Genomic DNA, 18,839 nt, shown 5'->3' on the forward strand with positions numbered 1-18,839 from the left:
TCACAAAAGAATCAACATACATTTATGGATTGGAGTCTCAATTGTGCACCCTACTATACTGCTGTGGATAATTTCATCCCTGCATCGAGTCTCTGTTTCTTCCCTGTAAAATATGGATTGGAGATCTCTAAAGCCCCTTCCAACTCTAAGATCCTAGCACAGGGCCCTGCACCTAGCAGGGAATACCACACTGAATGGTACACAAAGAGAAAGAAAATGCACAGCTTGCATTCCACATATTTAAAGCCACTGGAGGAGATGACCACAGTGAAGAAAATAATTCAAAGCACAGTGAGTGAATGAAGAGTACAAACAGCAATTCAAAAATTCCTCTCCTCAGATTTTTTAAGGTCTATGAGTATACCACAGTAAACACAGAATCACAAATCTGAGAGCTGGAAGTAATTTTAAGGTTACTGACTTACTATGATTAGCCAGGAGAAGAAAAAACTATGGAATTCTAGCCTCGGGAAATCAGTGCTTGGCCCTGTGCCATTTAAAATTTTTGTCAATGACTTGGCTACACTAACCAAGTTTGCAGATGACACAAAATTAAAGAGGACAGCTAACTACACTGGAGGGCAAAGTCAGAATCCAAAAAGATCTTGACAGGCAAGAGTATTGGGTTGAATCTAATAAGAAGAAATTCAATAGGGATAAATATAGGGTCTTACATTAGGAGTAAAAAATCAACTTCACAAGTACAAGATGAGAGTCGTGGCTACTGAGATTCTGAAAAAGATCTAGGAGTATTATTAGTGAAATGCAAAGAAGCACAATATGATTCAGAAGAATGATGTGGTGGCCAAAAAAAGCTAATTTATCTGGGGCTACATTAAGACAGGCAGATTTCAAGAGTAAGGAGATAGTGCTCCTTCTGTTCTCTGTCAGTCAGTAAACATTTATTAAGCACCTACTAAGTATCAGACAAAGATACAAAGAAGGCACAAAACAGTCTCTGCCCTCAAAGAGCTTACAGTCTAAAGGGGGAGAAAACATGCAAACAACTATGTACAAACAAGCTACAGATAGGATAAATGGAGATAATCAACAGAGGGAAGGCATTAGAATTGAGGGAGACTGAGAAAGCCTTCTTGTGGAAGGTAGAATTCCAGCTGAGATTTGAAGGAAGCTGAAGGACTACTAAAATGGGAAAAGAGATTCCAGGTTTGGTAGGGGGGTGGAGGGGGGAGAAAGATCCAGTGAAAATGCCCAGAGTTGGGAGATGGAGAGTCTTCTGTGAGGAACAGCAGGGAGGCTACTCCAGATCCTTGGATCACAGTGGGGATTAGGGGGGTAGGTTAAGATCTTAAGGTGTCTCTCCTCTCAGACCTCATCTGGAGTATTATGTTTAATTCTGGGTGCCACAATTTAAGAATGACATTAAGCTGGAGAGTGTCAGGAGGAGGGCAACAAGGATGGTGAAGGGCCTCTAGTCCATGTCGTATATGAGGAAAGGTTGAAGAAACTGAAGATGTTTGACCTGTAGGAGACTGGGTTTGGGGTGGAGAGAGATTGGACGTGACAGTTATCTTGAAGTATCTGAAGGACAACGGTCATGTGGAAAAGGGAATAGACTTGTTGGTTCGATCAAAGAAATTAGGAAAAACAGCAAAGGATTAAAGTTTCAGAGAAGTCAGTATAGGGATTGCTATCAATAAATACTTCTTAAACAATGAGAGTTGTCCTTCCTCCATATGGCAGATCTTCAAGAAAAGGCTGGATGACCATCTGTTGGCTGGTATCATGGGGTGAGGACTGTTCTTCAGTATTGGTTAGACTAGATGGCTTCTGAGGGCCCTTCCAACTCTGAATTTCTTCAATTCATACTTGTATAGAAATGCCCCTTAAAACAGCCCCAACAAAGATTTCAATCCAGTCTTAGACCTACACTGAAAAAACAAAGTACTTTTCTTATAAAATTCCTTTAAAACGGGTAACGCAAATCTCTTTATCCTTATTTTTACATACGGAAATAGTGAGATCCAGAGAGATGAAAGCAGCCTCTGTCCCAGGTCAACTAGCCCCAAATTTTGTGGCACAGAATACAAACAAAGGTCTGGCCTCAGAGTCCAACACTTTTGACTGCCGTTACATCTCTTTTCCACTCCTCCTAAGAATCGTATTTCACTATATTTATTGTTAAGAAGTTCCATCTTCCATTAAGCCTAAACCTGTGTCTCTCAAACTTCCATCCATTTCTTCCTAATTCCCACTGAGTCTTCTCTTTTCCGGGCTAAACATAATATGTCAGTCAACAAATATTTATTAAACCTGTAGTATGTGCTAGGCACAGTGCTAAGAGCTGGGGATACAAAGGAAAACAAAAGATAATTCAATACTTTAAGGTTTGCAAAGCCCTTTATAATACATTATTTCACCCCATGCTCACAACCTAGGAAGCAGGTGCCATCATTATCCCCATTTTACAGATAAGGAAACATGCCAAAACAAATTAAATGACTTGCCCAAGATCACACAAGCTAAGTAAGTGTCTGAGGCCACATTCGAATTCAGATCTTCCTAATTCCAAGTCCTGTGCTCTACCCACCCCGGCACCAGTTCCTTTTACCAAGCATCCCATGGCACCTTCAGAGAGCCTTTCACCACCCTGGCTGCCCGGCTCCGAGTGTTCTTCTGCTTTTATACGGCCTTCTTAGACCCTGGTACGCAGAAATTTACTATGACACAACCACAGCAGAAGACAGCGGTCACTATCGTCTCCTGGTCATTTCATTCATTCATTCATTCATTCATTCATTCATTCAACAAGCATCGATTTCTTCCTGGTCGCTACACCTCTTCTTAACAAGGCCTCAGATACTAGCGCTCTGGGCTGCCACGTCATGCGGTAAATTCATCTCGAGCTTGAAGTCCACTAAGACCCCTAGATCTCGTCTTGCTAACCCTCGTTTCTTCTCTCACCCCACTCCTCACCCTGGGAGCCTAAGGGAGGCTGGAGTCAGAGGTCAGCCTAGAACCGAGCACGAGACCTCCTCCTCCTCCTCCTCCTTTTGCTCCTCCCTTCCCCGAGCGAGCGACCCCGCTTCTCCCTCCCCACCCACAGGCCGCGGGGCTTCTGGCGCTCCTCGACCTCCCTACGTCCGAACGTCAAACCTTCTCCCGCTGTCTCCCCCATTCTAGGCCCCTCCCACCCTTTCCTCCTCGTGCTATACACCGACCTCTTCCTTGGGTTCGCCTCCTTGAAGGCCCAGTCCAATCTGAATCCTCCGTATACCAATCCCCCGGCCCAGGGCCGGAGGGCCCAGTACTCAATAACGGTGTCTCTTGGCAACAGAATCGGACTTCCGGCCTCGCGCCGCTGGGCGGGAGGTGGGGGGGAGGGTCGAGGACAATAAACTACATTTCCCAGCATGCATCACCCCGCGGGCGGCCGGAGCGCCAGGGCTCAACAGCTAGCAAAGCACCATGGGAATTGAAGTTCTTTTTCTTCCCTGTGTCTGGACGCAACGGGTAGCGTCCGCGGAGTTCCCGACAGAGCCAATCAGAGGGCGCCGCGAGACGGAGGGCGGGAAACGAAGAACCACCTTCGAGCGGCCATGGGCTGGTCCGTGTGCCCTGGGCCTCTGTTGGCTCTATGGCTGGTGCGGGTAGCGCTCGCCACCGTATACTTCCAGGAAGAGTTCCTCGATGGAGGTGAATGGGGATGGAGACCTGGGCTCGGCGGGAGAGAAGCCTCCCTTGGGTCTTCCGGACCCCGCCAACGAACGCGCCGAGGCCATGAGAGGGCCTAAGGGAGGCGCCCGGGCCTGTCGGATCCAGGAGGGGCCCACGGCCAGCCCCTGATATATACCGGCCGAATGACCACGGCCAAGCCGCTGCGGTCGCATCTTTGAGCCTCAGGGGCTTCCGTCTCTGTATTTCCAGCACATAGGATCAGGCAGTCGTCAATAAACGTTTAATAAGCACCTACTATGTGCCAGGCACTGTGCTAAGCACTGGGGTTACAAAAAGAGGCAAAAGAGCCCCTTCCCTCGAGGAGCTTACAATCTAATGGGACATAGGAAGTGCTTAATAAATGTCAGGAAACCTGGGGTCAGGTCCCTGCCCAGAGACTTAGAAGATGTGTGACCCTGGGCTAGACACTTCACCCTGCTAGACACCTCAGTTTCATCTTCTGTAAAATGAAGACAATACCTCTAAAAATGTTTTTATGCCCCCACCTGTGATTTCATCCCTCTAGGGGCCTCCTGGCATAGAACAGCCCACCACTAGTACATATCTGTAACTTCTAGAGAGTTCCCCAGGGAACTGAGACATTTCCTGTCTTGATGGCCAGTCAGCCATCTAAGGTGTGGAAGACAGGAGTTGAACTCAGGAGTTTCCTGACTCCAAAACTGGCAGTGTGCCAGCTACTTTGCCTCTCAAATGTTTCTAAAGCTGGTGGGGAAACTGGGTCTAGGAGAGTAGAAGAGGCTTGGCCAGGATTACGTAGGTAAGGTAGGATTATAGGTTGTTAGAACTGGAAAGAACCTTTAGAAAGCATCTGAGCCAACCTAGTTTTACATGAGAGTGGGATAGTTATAGAATGTATACACCTTGAGAATAGGGATTATTTCTCTTTTATATTCACAATGCCTGGCACATAGTGCTAAACACTTATCCTTGTTAGTTGATCAGGTCCCAAATAATATCTTGACAGGCTAGCCCAATGATCTCTTATAAGATGGAATTTAACAGGGATAAATATAAAAATTCTGCCCTTAGATTTTAAAAGAATCAACTAGTACAAAAAGAATCACACTAGTAAATTTTGGCTAGATATCAGTGGTGGTGGGGGGGTGGCAGAATGTAGGTATTTTAGCGTTCTGACCACCACCTCTGGAAAACTGGGTTCGATTCCAGCAGTCACATTTTAGGATGGATATTGACTAGTTGGTACATGGTCAAAGGTCAGGGTGCAGTAAAAAGATGTGGCCAAGTTTTGCTTAAACAAGACTTAGAAGAGTTGTAGTAGTTGTCTTTCAAGTATTTGAAGGGCTATTATGTGAAAGGATTATAGGATCATAGATTTAAACCTGTAAGGAACCTTAGAAGGCATCTAGTTCACCTCCCTCATTTTTTTCATAGGCAAGGAAACAGGCCCAGAGAGGTGATGTGATTTAGTATTACACAGGTACTAAGTGGCAGAGCCAGTACTCAAACCTAGGTCCTCAACTCCCAATTTATCCTTACTTTCATTGTACCAGTTAGCATTGTATCTTTAGAGAAATGGGTAGAAGTTGCAGAAAGATGGATTTCAGCTAGATATAAGGAAAAACTGTGTCAGAGCTGTCTTAGGAGATAAAGGGTTCCCCCTCTAAAGAGATGTTTAAGCTGAGACTGGGTCACCACTTCTTGTAGTTGTAAAGAGTTGTAAAAGAGCTTCCTGTTCAGGTACAATTTAAATAAGATAACTTTTAAAGACTATTCTCTGATCTCAGAAGTGGAGTGGGATCCTAGGTTTGCCCTCCCAAAAATGAATCACTCAGGGTTTCACCCTGAAAATTTGTCGAATAAGTCACCTATGGTTTACCCTTAAAAGGTAGATTATGAGTCATAAATGTTAAATCCTAAGAATTCTTGACCCTTTCACCTTTGAAAAGATTAGTCTCTTCTCAGCTGTAACCTTAATGTCTGACTTGCAATGTTTATTCCTGACTTGCCTTACTCTTTCTTTCTTTCTTTTTTTTTAAACAGAAAGTTGGAGGAATAGATGGATACCTTCCACTAATGACTCCAACTTTGGGCACTTTAGGCTATCATCAGGAAAATTTTATGGTGATATACAGAAAGATAAAGGTTAGTAGTGAACCTTTGATTTAAAATTCCAGCTCTTATTCTGGCTATTTGGTGATTGGGTCCTGTCCACAGTGAGCTGACAGGAATGAGATAGGAGGTCACAAGATAAGGGGAACCCCTGCTTTGTCCACAATCTTTATATAAGCATTTCCTAGATAACAAGAAATTGTGCTGGGGATACAAAGATATAAACAAAGTAACCCCTGACCCCAAGAAGTTTACATTTACTCTCCTTCCTTCCTTTTCTTCATCTGTTGGTGGACCAGTGCAACTATACATTATCCTCCACAATTGAGTCCCTTGCCCCCTTTTCCTGTTGCCAGCTATGACTTGCCCAGCTCCAACCATGAATTACCCTCACAATCTGGTGAGCAGAGCTAGAGAAAACCACAAAACTGTGTTGCCTGGGTTCACTACAAATTTATCTTATGTAATTTCAACTGGACCTCACTGTAGCAAGGCAGTCTTTTATGCCTCCCTAATCCATTTACTAGGTAGTTATGTGATGAAGTGGATAGATTGCCGGACCTGGAATCAGGAAGACTCCTCTTCCTGAGTTTAAATCTGGCCTCAGACACTTATTAACTGTGTGACCCTGGGCAAGTCATTTAACCCTGTTTGCCTGAGTTTCTTCATCTGTAAAATAAGCTGGAGAAGGAAATGGCAAACCACTCCAGTATCTTTGCCAAAAAACTCCAGATGGGGTCACAAATAATAGGACACAACTGAAAGGACTGAGTAACAACAATAGGTGAAGTCACTTTGTATTTATTTTATATAGATCTTGTATTTACTATCTTAAATATGTTGCAGCCTCTCCATAAATGTAAGAAGTTTATGAAGCATCTAGTTCAAGCTGTCAGTTGGAGATGTGTGAATCTGGAGGTCAGGAGAGAGGTTTGGCCTAGATAAAGCAGATCTAAGAATCATCAACATTAGAGGTGATAATTGAAACTATGGGAGCTGATGAGATCACCAGGTGAAACAGTATAGAGGGAGAAGAGAAAAAAGCCCATGGCAGAGCCTTGGGGGAATCCCCATTTTTAACAGGTTTGACATGGGTAAAGAACCAGCAAAGGAGAGAGAGAGAAAGCTGAGTCATGTAGGAAGAGAACCAGGAAAGAGTAAAAACCTAGAGAGAAGACAGTGTTAAGAAGAATAAAATAATAATCAACAGTGTCAAAGGCTGCAGAGAGGTGAAGAAGAATAAGAGCTAAGAAAAGACAATTAGATTTGACAATTAGGATCATTAGTGGGCAGCTAGATGGTGAAGTGGATAGAGTCCTAGAGTCAGAAGGACCCGAGTTCAAATCCAGCCTCAGATATTTACTAGTTGTAGTCTAAGCAAGTCACTAGATCCCAAATTGCCTCCAAAAACAAAAAAGATCATTAGTAACTTGGTAGAGCTGCTTAAGCTGAATGATGAGGTTAGAAGCCAAACTGCAAAAAGTTAATAAGAGAGTGAAAGGAAGTGGAGGCATCTATTGTAAACAGCTTTCTCAAGGAGTTTAGCCACAAAAGGGAGGAAAGATATAGGATGAAAATTAGCAGGGATGGATGAATCAAATCAGGAATTTTTTGAAGATGGAAGAGATGTGGGCATATTTATAGGCAGTAGGGAAGCAGCCAGTAGACAGGGAGCAATTGAAGATGAGTGAGAGAGCAGAGATGATATAGGAAGCACTCTGCTGGAGAATATAGGATGAAATTGAATCACATGTGCATGTAGAAGGCTTGCAAGGAGAAGGGCCATCTCTTCATGTGAAATGGATGAAGGAGGAAACAGTGGCAGAAGGCATCTGACTGACTTCCAGTCTCATATCACCAACTATTTATTGGATATCTCAAACTGTACAAGGCATAGATATTTCAAACTTAGTATTTCCAAAATTGAATTCATCTTTCCACCAGACTCTTCTCTCTTCCTAACTTCCCTATTACTAACAAGTTTTCTCTCACTGATGAGCTGTGTCCCCAAGGAAGGCTACATCTCACAGCTTGGGTTCTAGGGCCTAGAATTCTTTTTTGTTGTTTAGTATTTTATTTTATCCCAATCACATGTAAAAACAATTTTTAACATCTGTCTTTAAAACTTTGAATTCCAAATTCTCTCCCTTCCTTCCTCCCTACCCACCCCATTGACAAGGCAAGCAATTTGATATAGGTTAGTTAATTTGATATAGGTAGTCATACAAAACATTTTCATGTTAGTCATCTTGTGAAAGAAAATATAGACAAAAATCAAGAAAAATAAAGAAAGTTTAAAAAGTAAGCTTCAACCTGTATTCAGACACCATCAATTCTTTCTCTGGGGATGGATGGCATTTTTCATCGTAAGTCCTTCAGAGTTGTCTTGGATCACTGTATTGCTGAGAATAGCTAAGTCATTCACAGCTGATCATCTTACAATATTGCTGTTACTTTGTACACAGTATGTGTCATTTTGTATCAGCTTCTGTAAATCTCTCCAGGTTTTTCTGATACTCCTAGAATTCTTGAGCCTCCCCACCTTTGGAGTAGTAAGGAGTGATTCTCTAATGCCATAGACTTGAGTCTCATTTTTGGTGTCTTGTCTCCATTGTTAATTGCAAGTGGTTAGGAGCCCAGTTTCATTTAGCACATTGACATTACTCAACTTTAATGGTAAATTGTTTTTAAAGACTTAGGACCTCTTTTAACACAATGACCAATCATGCAACACCTGTGGAGAAGGCGCCAGTCATCCTCAGCTGCCAATCCACTGCCACTCAGGACAAGAGTGTCAGCCTATTACCTTATCAATGGGGGGTGGGGGAGGGAGGAAAGGAGAGAATTTGGAACTCAAAGTTTTAAAAACCAATGTTAAAAATTGTTTTTACATATAACTGGGGATAAATAAAACACTAATTAAAAGAAAAAAAAAGTGTTGGCCTAGCTTAACCCTAACCCTGAGGGAGAGACAGGAGAGAGCATGTGTTAGGCAAGTCAAATTACCACCATCTTGACCACCATATGCCCATCTCCCAATGGAGACCAACCCAGGACCCTAAACCTAGGAGCCTCTAGAACAGCAAGGCTTCCAGTCCAGTGCCCTCAGCCACCTTCAAGGGAAGCAATGTGGATATGCTGCCTGGCAGCTGATCCTGCAAATACTACAGTCACAACTACTAAAGACCCAGAAAAGAAAGGTCTTGTCACCAAAAGTCCTTGGCACTATCAGATGGTTCAGCATCAGAAACTGTTAGGATATTATTAGTGACAATGACACTAAAGAAGAGGTATCACCATGTGCTTTGTGGCTGTACCTTAAGGACCATGGGACCTTTCTTTCTGACTTACAGGTAAAACTTTCAACATGTTACGTCCCCAATTAGAATTTGGAGAGCAGGGAATGTCTTACTTTTTCATTTGTATCTTTAGCACTTAGCATGTTACTTTTTACATAATAAGCATGCAATAAATTCTACATTCATGATTCCAGAGTACTCACAATGAAACATTCTACCCACCTCCTGACAGGTGATAGACTCAGAGTGCAGAGTAAGATAGTTTGGGTTTTTTTGGGTTTTTTTTTTTTTGGACCTTGCTAAAGTAGGAATTTGTTTTGCTTCCTTATACATGTTTATAACAAGGGTTTTGTTTTCTTTCTTTTCTCAATGAGATGAGGCTCCTCTTCCAAGCCTGTATTTCTGTTGATATCACTACTATCCTCCCAGTTACTCAGAATAAAAGTTCTGTTTATTTAAGTGCTTTTTATAGCATTAACAGACATTAGATAAAATTTACTGTATAAACGTCCGTGAATATAAAATCCATTCCTTTTGGGAAGTGAGCCTGCCTATTAGTGGTGTGTTTGGATATAAGGCATCTAATGTATTATAGTCATTTAATACATTTTAAAGATGCTTTATTGTAAAATCTGGGGAAGGTAACTTTTTTTTATATTTTATTGATATTCATCACTGACAATATATTGCTGTTGCAGTTGAAATATATGAACTTACACTGATGTTTTTGCTTAAAGGTCTGCAAACCACTGAAAATGCAAAATTTTATGCTATCTCTTCACGATTTAAACCATTTAGCAATAAAGGAAAGACTCTGGTTATTCAGTATACAGTAAAACATGAACAGAAGATGGACTGTGGTGGGGGTTATATTAAGATCTTTCCTTCAGATTTGGATCAGAAGAACTTAAATAGGAAGTCACAGTATTACATTATGTTTGGTGAGTTTAGTGATGCAGTTATTTTAAAAAAACTATATTGAAATTGTGATAATGTAAAAGCAATGATATGTAGTCATGAGTTCAGCTTTTCAAGAACTATCCTAAAAACAGAGTCTTGGAGTCAATCTTTCAGAAATCTTAGCCACAGTTTATCATAATATCTCCTTCTAGAATAATGATAGTACCCTTCTCTGGATTAAAATATTTTAAAAAATAGACATATAGCATTATCATGATTACAAGAATGATTCTTAATTATTAATAACATATTTCTATGGCACTGTTACAACAACCAGCCACGTGAGTAGGTATCTCAAGTGTTGTCATATCCATTTTACAGATGAAGAAACAGGTTTCAAGAAGCTAAATGACCAGCTCATGGTTCTCGTGCTTATAAATTGAAGGGTCTAGATTTGAACCCAGGTTTCCTGATTAAAAGCCCAGCAGTCTCAACTTAACGTTTCTCCCCTTATTTTGAAATGTTTATAAATTCAAGATCATGGCGGAGGGAATGGTGTCATGAATACTTAGGTTTACATTGGTTTTCCCTAAAGCAGTTCTTGGGTGTTGAACTTATTCTTTAAAATAGGGGAGAATTTACATTGAAATAAGATAGGCAGCATGGTGTAAAGGAAAGAACAATAGACTTGAGTCAGAAGATGTGAATTCAAATCCCTGCTCCATCACCTTCTAGCTGTGTAATGTTAACCTCTGTGAGACTTCATTTCATCATCTGTTATTGGAAGTGATAATGCTTGTCCTTCCTACCTCACAAGGGTGTTATATAGACCAAATGAGATAACATATGTACAAGTGCCTTATAAATTATAAAAAACTATGCATATATAAGCTATTAAGTAGAATTATCTACAATGAATGAAAATATGCACTACATATTATTTCTCAGGACCCATAGATGATGCCTCAAGTTCTCTCTAACTGTATCATTATAGTAAAAAAATTAAATGTTTTTTATAAATGTGTAACTGAAACTATCAAACATTTTAGTAGAATTTGTTAGAAATTTAGTACAATTGTAGAATCTTTTTGACATGAATAAAACTTGTTCTTTTAAATGCCAATTTTTAAACTTTTAATATTCCTTATGAAAATACTTCCAATATGTATTATGTAGTTCTCTATCTCCTCAAATAGAATCTACTAAGTAGAACACCTTTTTCTTGATGATTTAGGATCATTATTATTTATTACCCTAGTATAGTAGTGCTCTCACAGAGCTATTGAAATACGGTGGACTATTTATTTGCCTTTATACCAAATGACCCCAGACTACTGAGTTGTTGTATCTGATTTTTATAATCTTCTGAGATCCCCTTCACTTATCAGCTGTCACTTCTAATTGCTAATGGTGTGCCTGTCTCCAGCAGCCCATTTCCCCTTCTAATTTGCTGCACATAATCTGCTGTTATCCGGGAAACTAGATCATTCCTTCTCTTTTTTCCCCAAGGCAAATATGGACAATTACATGTAATATAATATTTAAATGGATTTTGAATGAGTGTTTGAAAAAGTAAAGTTTGTATGGATTTGGCAGCTTACTTTTTGTTCCTTGGTATCCATTTAAGTGGGATATATTTATACACTTATAACTTATAACTTGAATAGTTATTGCTTAATATGTAAACTTCCCTTTGCTTCATATATTTTAGGAGAAATATTTAATGTGTTTAATAATGATAAAATATCTAAGGAAGTTGAGAGTAGATGATTTTTCTTTGTAGGACCTGATATTTGTGGATTTGATATCAAGAAAGTTCATGTTATTTTATTTTACAAGAATCAGTATCATTCAAACAAGAAACCAATCAGGTGTAAGGTAAATGCTCTCATGCAAAAGTTAGTAATATTGAAAAATGTTTCTTTGTTAACATTTGTTTTATATCGTTTCTAAAAGATAGTGTAACTTTTAAAACATGGTACTATGCAAGTGATATGTCCCCACATTAGAACTGGAAAGGACCTTAGAAATCATTTAACTCATCTCCCTTATTTTATAGATTAGAAAACTGAGACCCAGAAAGGGGAAATTTCTTACTCAGAACCATACAAGGTGGCAAAACCAACATTAGAACCCAAGCCCCATGGAGAAAAGCAGCATCCTGTAATGTAATGTACCTTAGAGTTAGGAGAAACTTGAGTTCAAATCCTGATTCTGATTTGTCAAAATCAGAAAAAAAAAAAAAAGAAAAACTAAAACCCCAAGCCGTCTGATTTATTTTTTTCACTACACTATGTTTCTTCCTGTGTATAGAAGAAGATAGAAATTTATTTACTGGAATTTCCAGCTTTTCATTAGCATTTAGCATAATTATAAATGTATCTAAAGTACTAAATCAATTCTTTGAATTAACTGAAGATTAGTGTTTTTCCTTTTATTTTTCTTTACTAGACAAGTATCTATTTCTTCCTTAGGTGAAGCTGCAGGACTACACTATACTTTATACAATAAGAAATACATTAGTATAATAATTATACAACATTCTGAGAGAATGACATGTCCCCTGGTGACTGAAGTTTAAGTTTTTTGGTGCCAAATTACCTTTTTATTTTAACCATAAAAATCTTTCTGAAGCTTACCTCTTTGTTTCCTTAAATAGGATATAATGAATATGTTTCTTGATGGCTAAAGGTCATTGTTGTTGTTCAGTCGTTTCCGATTCTTCATGACCCCATTCGGGGTTTTCTTGGCAGAGATGCTAGAGTGATTTGCCATTTCCTTCCACTAGCTCATTTTACATATGAGAAAATTGAGGCAAACAGGGTGAAGTGACTTGCTCAGGGTCACACAGCCAGTAAGTGTCTGAGGCCAGATTTGAACTCAGGAAATGAGTTTTCCTGATTTCAAGCCCAGTGCTCTACTCATTGTACTATCTGGCTACAGGGCATTACAAACATCAGTTATTGTACTGTAGATAAAAATGGTATGGGACATAAGCCTAAATGAGTACCCTAAAAATAGCCTAGAATTTGCTTTCTTGAAGTCTCTGATGTCTGTTTGCTTTTTGATTATTTGTATCTTTTTAAAATGTGAAGTGCTCCCTTCTAGTTCTTCTCCTACCTCTCTGATTACTCCACTGTCCCTTTTAATGGATCATTACCCATATCTCACTCTCTAACGGAGTGTCTGACAAAGCTCTAACCTCGGTCTTCTTCCTAACAAATGTTCATCCTTGAATACCTGTTCTTTCTTTTAATATCTCCTATGTTAAGAATTTCTTGTTTTAAGGATGTCACAAGGCAATCCATATTTTTTTAGAGAGTTTTTTAGAGAGTTTAATTGTTCTTACAGTCGTGCCAGAATTTGCCTCCTTGTCATCAAGTGGTTCTAGTTCTGCCTTTAGGAGCTATATATAATGAGTCTAATCTTTCTTCCATATCACAGCCCTTCAGTAATGTAAGGGTTATAATAATGTGTTCCCCAATAAGTTTTCTCCAGGCTAAAGGTCTTTAATTTCTTCAAGCACTCCCTCTTAAGATATAATTTTAGTCTTCTCACCATTCTTGTCACCCTCCTCTGAACATGTTCCAGAGCATGCCCCCCCCCCCCAAATGGTTCCTCGATCTGAATACTTCAGACTTAGTCTGACTAGCACATAGTTGTACTGTCATTTCCCTTTCCTGGACAGGATACTTCTGTCAATATTACCAAAGATCTAATTAACATCCAGGACAAGTTTGGCGCCACTCTTTATGTGTATTGAGCTTTCAGTCAAACAAAACCTAGACCTTTTTCACATGTAGTTGATTTTTCCACAAATAAATTATAGTAGTACTCCGTCTTTATCTCTACTGAATTTCATCTTGTTGCTGCATTTTACCTAGCATTCAAACAGCTGAGATGTTTTTGTTTCCTAATTCTATAATAAAAACTTTTGTGCCATCTACATCTTTATCCAATTAACTGATTAAAAAAAAAAGTCAAATAATACAGGGCCTAGGTAAAGCCCTGTGGTAGTCTAATAGAAAGATCTCCTTTCAGGCTATCACTGGCCTATTAATCAGCATTCTTTGAATTGGGTTGTTTAACTAATTATGAATCTATCTAACTGTCAGTAGCCATAATACTGATCATTTCCTGGGCCAAACTGCTGATCCTAGCACAGCAAGATGAGCCTAATGGGCCTGTAGGCACTCAGACATAGCAAGAGTGCAGTGTAATGTTATAGCATAGCTGTTGCTGTTGAGAACTGTTTAGGCAGAGGAGAAACTTCACTTGTCTTGGACAGTGGAAAAGACAGGTACCTGCTGTAACTACCAGAAAAAAAAAGTATGATGAAGATAACTGCTTTCTAACTAATACTTCCTTGGCACATTGAGGCTTTTTTTTTTTTAATACGTCTGTAATTGTGGACTGAGAATATTTTACAAGATCTGGTGCACTGAGGAACCTGACTTTATAGTATCTGATGATTTGTCCCCAATTATGAATATATTAGTCCTGACTCTCTCCTAGTTCAGAGGATTCTGATGTCTTAATGTGCTGTTGGTGTTTGGTTTTAGGTTAATTTTCAGGTTAAGGAGTTTGTAATTTTTCTGGTTTTGTTTTTGTTTATTTTTTAATGTTGTTTTTAGCAGGACTACATGATCATACCTATGCTTTAGGAAGACTTTTGACAGATTATGAAGGCTGGATTGGAAAGAAGAGAAACTAAAGACAGAGAAACCAAAAAGAAAGTTATTACAATAGTCTAATATAGTGATGATGAGGATAAACTAGGCTGGTAGCAATGTGAGTCTAGAGATGGCAGCCAATGTGAGAGACATCCTAGGTAGAATAGATATAGCCTGGAAACTGACTTGAATCTGACTTAAGGGAGATCTAAGTTAGACTGTCGATCAACAAATTTATTAATTAAGTGCTTATTATATACTAGGCATTGTGCTAAGATCTGGGGATACAAAGAAAGGCAAAAACGCAACCCTATCCCGAGGGAACTAGCATTCTAAAGGAGGAGGCAACATGCAAACAATTCTGTATAGATAACTTAGAAACATTGTAAAAGGGAGGTAATCTCAAAAGGTAGGCACTAGTAGTGGAAGGGACCAAGAAGGACCTCTTGAAGAAGGTGTATTTGAGCTGAGCTAAAAGAAACCGGGAAGTGGAGAGGAGGAGAGAGAGTTCAGGTATGGGAGATGGCCCATCAAAACTCCCAGAGTTGTGAGATGGAGTATCTTATGCAGAGGACATCAAGGAGACCAGTGTGACTGGATTGTAGAGTATATGGAGGATAGAAGATATTAGAAGATTGGAAAGGTAGAAAGCCTCTAGTTTTAAAAGGCTTTAAAAGTCAAACAGAAGATTTTACATTTGTTCCTAAAAGTAATAGGAAGCCGGTGAAATGTATTGATTAAAGGAGTAACGTGGTCAGACCTGTACTTGACGAAGATCACTTTAATTTTTTATATTAATTTATTTTGATTTATCAACAATCACTTCTATAGGCTTTTGAGTTTAAAATTTTTCTCCTCTTTTCCCTACCCCCAAGATGGCATGCAATCTAATATAGGCTATACATATAGATTCCTGTTAAACATATTTTCACATCAGTCATATTGTAAAGAAGAATTAGAACCAATGGGAGAAACCATGAGAAAGAAGAAACAAACAAAAAAAGAAAAAAAAAGAGCAAATAATATACTTTAATCTCATTCAGACTCTATAGTTCCTTTTCTGGATGTAGATAGCATTTTCCCATCACGAGTCCTTTGGAGTTGTCTTGGATCCTTGCATTGATAAGAAGAGATGAGTCTATCAAAGTTAGTCATCACACAACATGGCTATTACAGTGTACAACGTTCTCCTGGCTCTGCTCACTTCACTCAGCATCAGTTCATACAAGTCTTTCCAGGTTTTTCTGAAGTCTGTCTGCTCAGCATTTCTTTCTTTCTTTTTTTTTCAGCCAAAGACAGGGTTTATTAGAACATCTGTCATATTGGGCAGACTCTTAAGGAGCCTGAACATTAGTAAGCTATTGGCTAGATTAAAAGAATCTGACCAGTGTCTAGATTTTAAGAATCTGCCGCTCATCATTTTTTACAGCATGATAGTATTCCATTACATTCATATTCCTCAATTGCCATTTCTTAATTGATGGGCATCCCCTTAATTTCCAGTTCTTGGCCACCACAAAAAGAACTGCTACAAATATTTTTGTACATGTAGGTCTTTTTCCCATTTGTATGATCTTTTTGGGATACAGACCTAAAAGTGCTATTGCTGGGTCAAAGGGTATGCACATTTTTATATCCCTTTGGGCATAGTTCCAAATTGCTCTCCAAAATGGTTGGATCATTTCACAACTCCACCAACAATGCATTAGTGTTCCAATTCTCCCACATCTTCTCCAACATTTATCATTTACCTGTTTTGTCATGTTGACCAAGAGGAAGATCACTTTAGCAGCTGAGTGGAGGATGGACTGGAGTACAATTTGACTCTATGCAGGAGGACCAACTGGAAGGCTGTTGCAGTAGTCCAGGCATATGGTGATGATGGTCTGCATCAGGGTGGCAACTTTGTTGAGGAGAAAGAAGGGGAGTTAAATGTGAAAGACAATGCTGAAGTTATGAACGTGGCCTAACGAGAAGAATGACTGTACATTCCCTAGGAAATCTAAAGGAGGGGTGGGTTATAGAAGGTATAGTTGATAAAGTACAAGACTTGGAATCAGAAAGACGTAGATTTTCCATTATACCTACTGCCTCCCTGGACAAGTCATCTAACCTCTCTGGGGCAGTTTCTTTAACTGTAAAATGAGAATAGGAGTAGTATCTACCTCACAGAGTAGTTGTAAGCATCAAATGAGACTGTAAAATGCTTTGTAAACTTTAAGATGATAGGTGAATTCTATTTTAGACATGGTGAGTTTGAGGTACCATTGGTACTGACAGGTGATACTCAGTGTACAATGGGCAGTTAGAGATCCAGAACTGGAGAGATTAAGGTTGTGTGTGTTTGGTGTGTATGTGTGTTTCAATGTAGTCATTTGCATACATATACATACATGGTAGCCATTGGCATAGACATAATATTTGAACCAACAAAATCAGATAAGATCACCCAGAAGTATGAGAGAGAAAAGAAGAGAGCCTAGAACTGAGGCTTATGGGATACCCAAAGTTGGGTAGGAGGAGGCAAACTGAAAGGTAGCAGCCAGATGGCCAGGAGAACTCCAATAAAGCAATGTCCCCATATGTAGAGAGAGGAACGAGCAAATAAATGTTCATTGAACACCCCAGTTGTCAGTACTTCCCTCCTTGCACACTGAATCTGTCCTTTCCTTACTCTTATTTTTGTCCCAAATATAGCTTTGTTGTCTGCCCTTACCATTGCTGACAAGACAACTTTGGCCTTTTTAACACTGTTCTTTGAGGTATGTGCCACTCCTTTGTATTCTTTCTGAGGACATATGTCCCATCTTTGCTATACAAAGGATTCCAAAAGTTTGAGTGCAATTTTAAGTTCTTAAAGCTTAAAACATGTGTGACCCCACTATGTTCCCTTTAAAAATCTGAGCTCAGGGCAGCTCAGTGGTACAGTGGATAGAGCACCAGCCCTGAAGTCAGGAGGATCTGAATTCAAATCCAGCCTCAGACCAAACATTTGACATTTACTAGTTGTGTGACCCTGGGCAAGTCACTTAACCCCAATTGCCTCACCCCCCCCAAAAAAAAATCTGAGTTCATCAGAAAGAAATCCCTGGAGAGGCAGTGAAGTGGTGTGGGAAGAGTGATCAGTTTATCTGGGCTCAGCCATGAGGGGTAAGTCACTTAAATCTTCAAGCTTCATTTTTATCATTTATCAAAAGAGGATATTACTTGTACCTCACTCACCGAGTTGTTAGGAGGATCAAATGAGATAAAGGTTTCAAGTGCTTTGCAAACCCTAGAGATCTCTATACATATTAGCTATTATTATAATTGTTATCATCTATTCAAATGTATCTGTGGTCTTATTGATGTGGAAATTCCTTCAGTGGTCCAGATCACAGCACTACCCCTCATCTGCAGCTCTTGTCCATGTCCCACCACAGACTCACCACAGGGGGCCACCCAACATTTTTTGGGCCTTCCTCACCTTCTCCTGTCACAGAAAGTATACTGGTGGAGCACAAGGATGTTCACTGGTGAGCCTAAGCTCTTAACCAGCCATCTTCTTTTTGGATCATACATTTCTTCTATGGCATACATCCTTTTGATTTTGCTGCTTTGTTCCATATTTATTTTGTGTTACAACCTGCTCACATGCACCGTTGTACCCTTCCATCATCCTCTGGGTGATAATAATTTTTGACTCTTGGGAACTTGTAGTGTTCTACTTAGAACCATATAACAACAGCACCACTGGGCTGCTGGTATTTTTTTAACTAGGCCTTTATTTCAAGTAGAAGTATGGTGGCTTTAAAAGAGTTTTAACTTTTCCTTTTACCTTTTCCTTTACTTTCTGGAGTCAGAAAAATCTGAATTCAATTCTGCCTTTAGACATTTAATAGCTATATGATCCTGGGCAAGTAATATAGCAACATTTCTCATTTGATCTTCACAACAATACTATGATTAGCATATCATATTAGCATTATTATTCTCATTTTACAATTGAGAAAACTGAAGATCAATAAAACTATGATTTGCCCAAGGCCATACTGCTAATAAGTGTCAAAAGTTGGATTTCAGCCATATCCTTCCGGACTTCCAAGTCAGGCTCCTTACACTAAACCATATTGCCTGTTTATTGTACTGAAGGTTAAAAAAGATGTTTTTAACCAGTTTTTAAAAGTATTGCTCATCCAAGCTTGTATTCTACAAATAT

At 39.4% G+C, this 18,839-nt stretch overlaps 2 protein-coding genes across 6 annotated transcripts in view; one reads left to right on the forward strand and one right to left on the reverse strand.

Moving 5' to 3' along the window:
• Positions 1–3,291, reverse strand: part of CUNH19orf44 (chromosome unknown C19orf44 homolog) — a 50,563-nt gene extending 47,272 nt beyond the window's left edge. For all 5 annotated transcript variants that reach the window (XM_027845359.1, XM_027845362.1, XM_027845361.1 and 2 more), the window contains exon 1: positions 3,183–3,291. The gene's annotated coding sequence lies outside the window, so the exon portion shown is untranslated. The remainder of the gene's footprint in view (positions 1–3,182) is intronic.
• Positions 3,292–3,374: 83 nt separating this feature from the next.
• CALR3 (calreticulin 3) overlaps positions 3,375–18,839 on the forward strand; it is a 29,654-nt gene continuing 14,189 nt past the window's right edge. The window contains 4 exon segments of the mRNA XM_027845445.1: positions 3,375–3,657; positions 5,701–5,802; positions 9,806–10,009; positions 11,752–11,846. Of these exon segments, the coding sequence (XP_027701246.1) occupies positions 3,375–3,657; positions 5,701–5,802; positions 9,806–10,009; positions 11,752–11,846 (684 nt within the window).

The sequence above is a fragment of the Vombatus ursinus genome, unplaced genomic scaffold, assembly GCF_900497805.2.
Source record: "Vombatus ursinus unplaced genomic scaffold, bare-nosed wombat genome assembly UNPS02014961.1, whole genome shotgun sequence".
Taxonomy (NCBI): Eukaryota; Metazoa; Chordata; class Mammalia; order Diprotodontia; family Vombatidae; genus Vombatus; species Vombatus ursinus.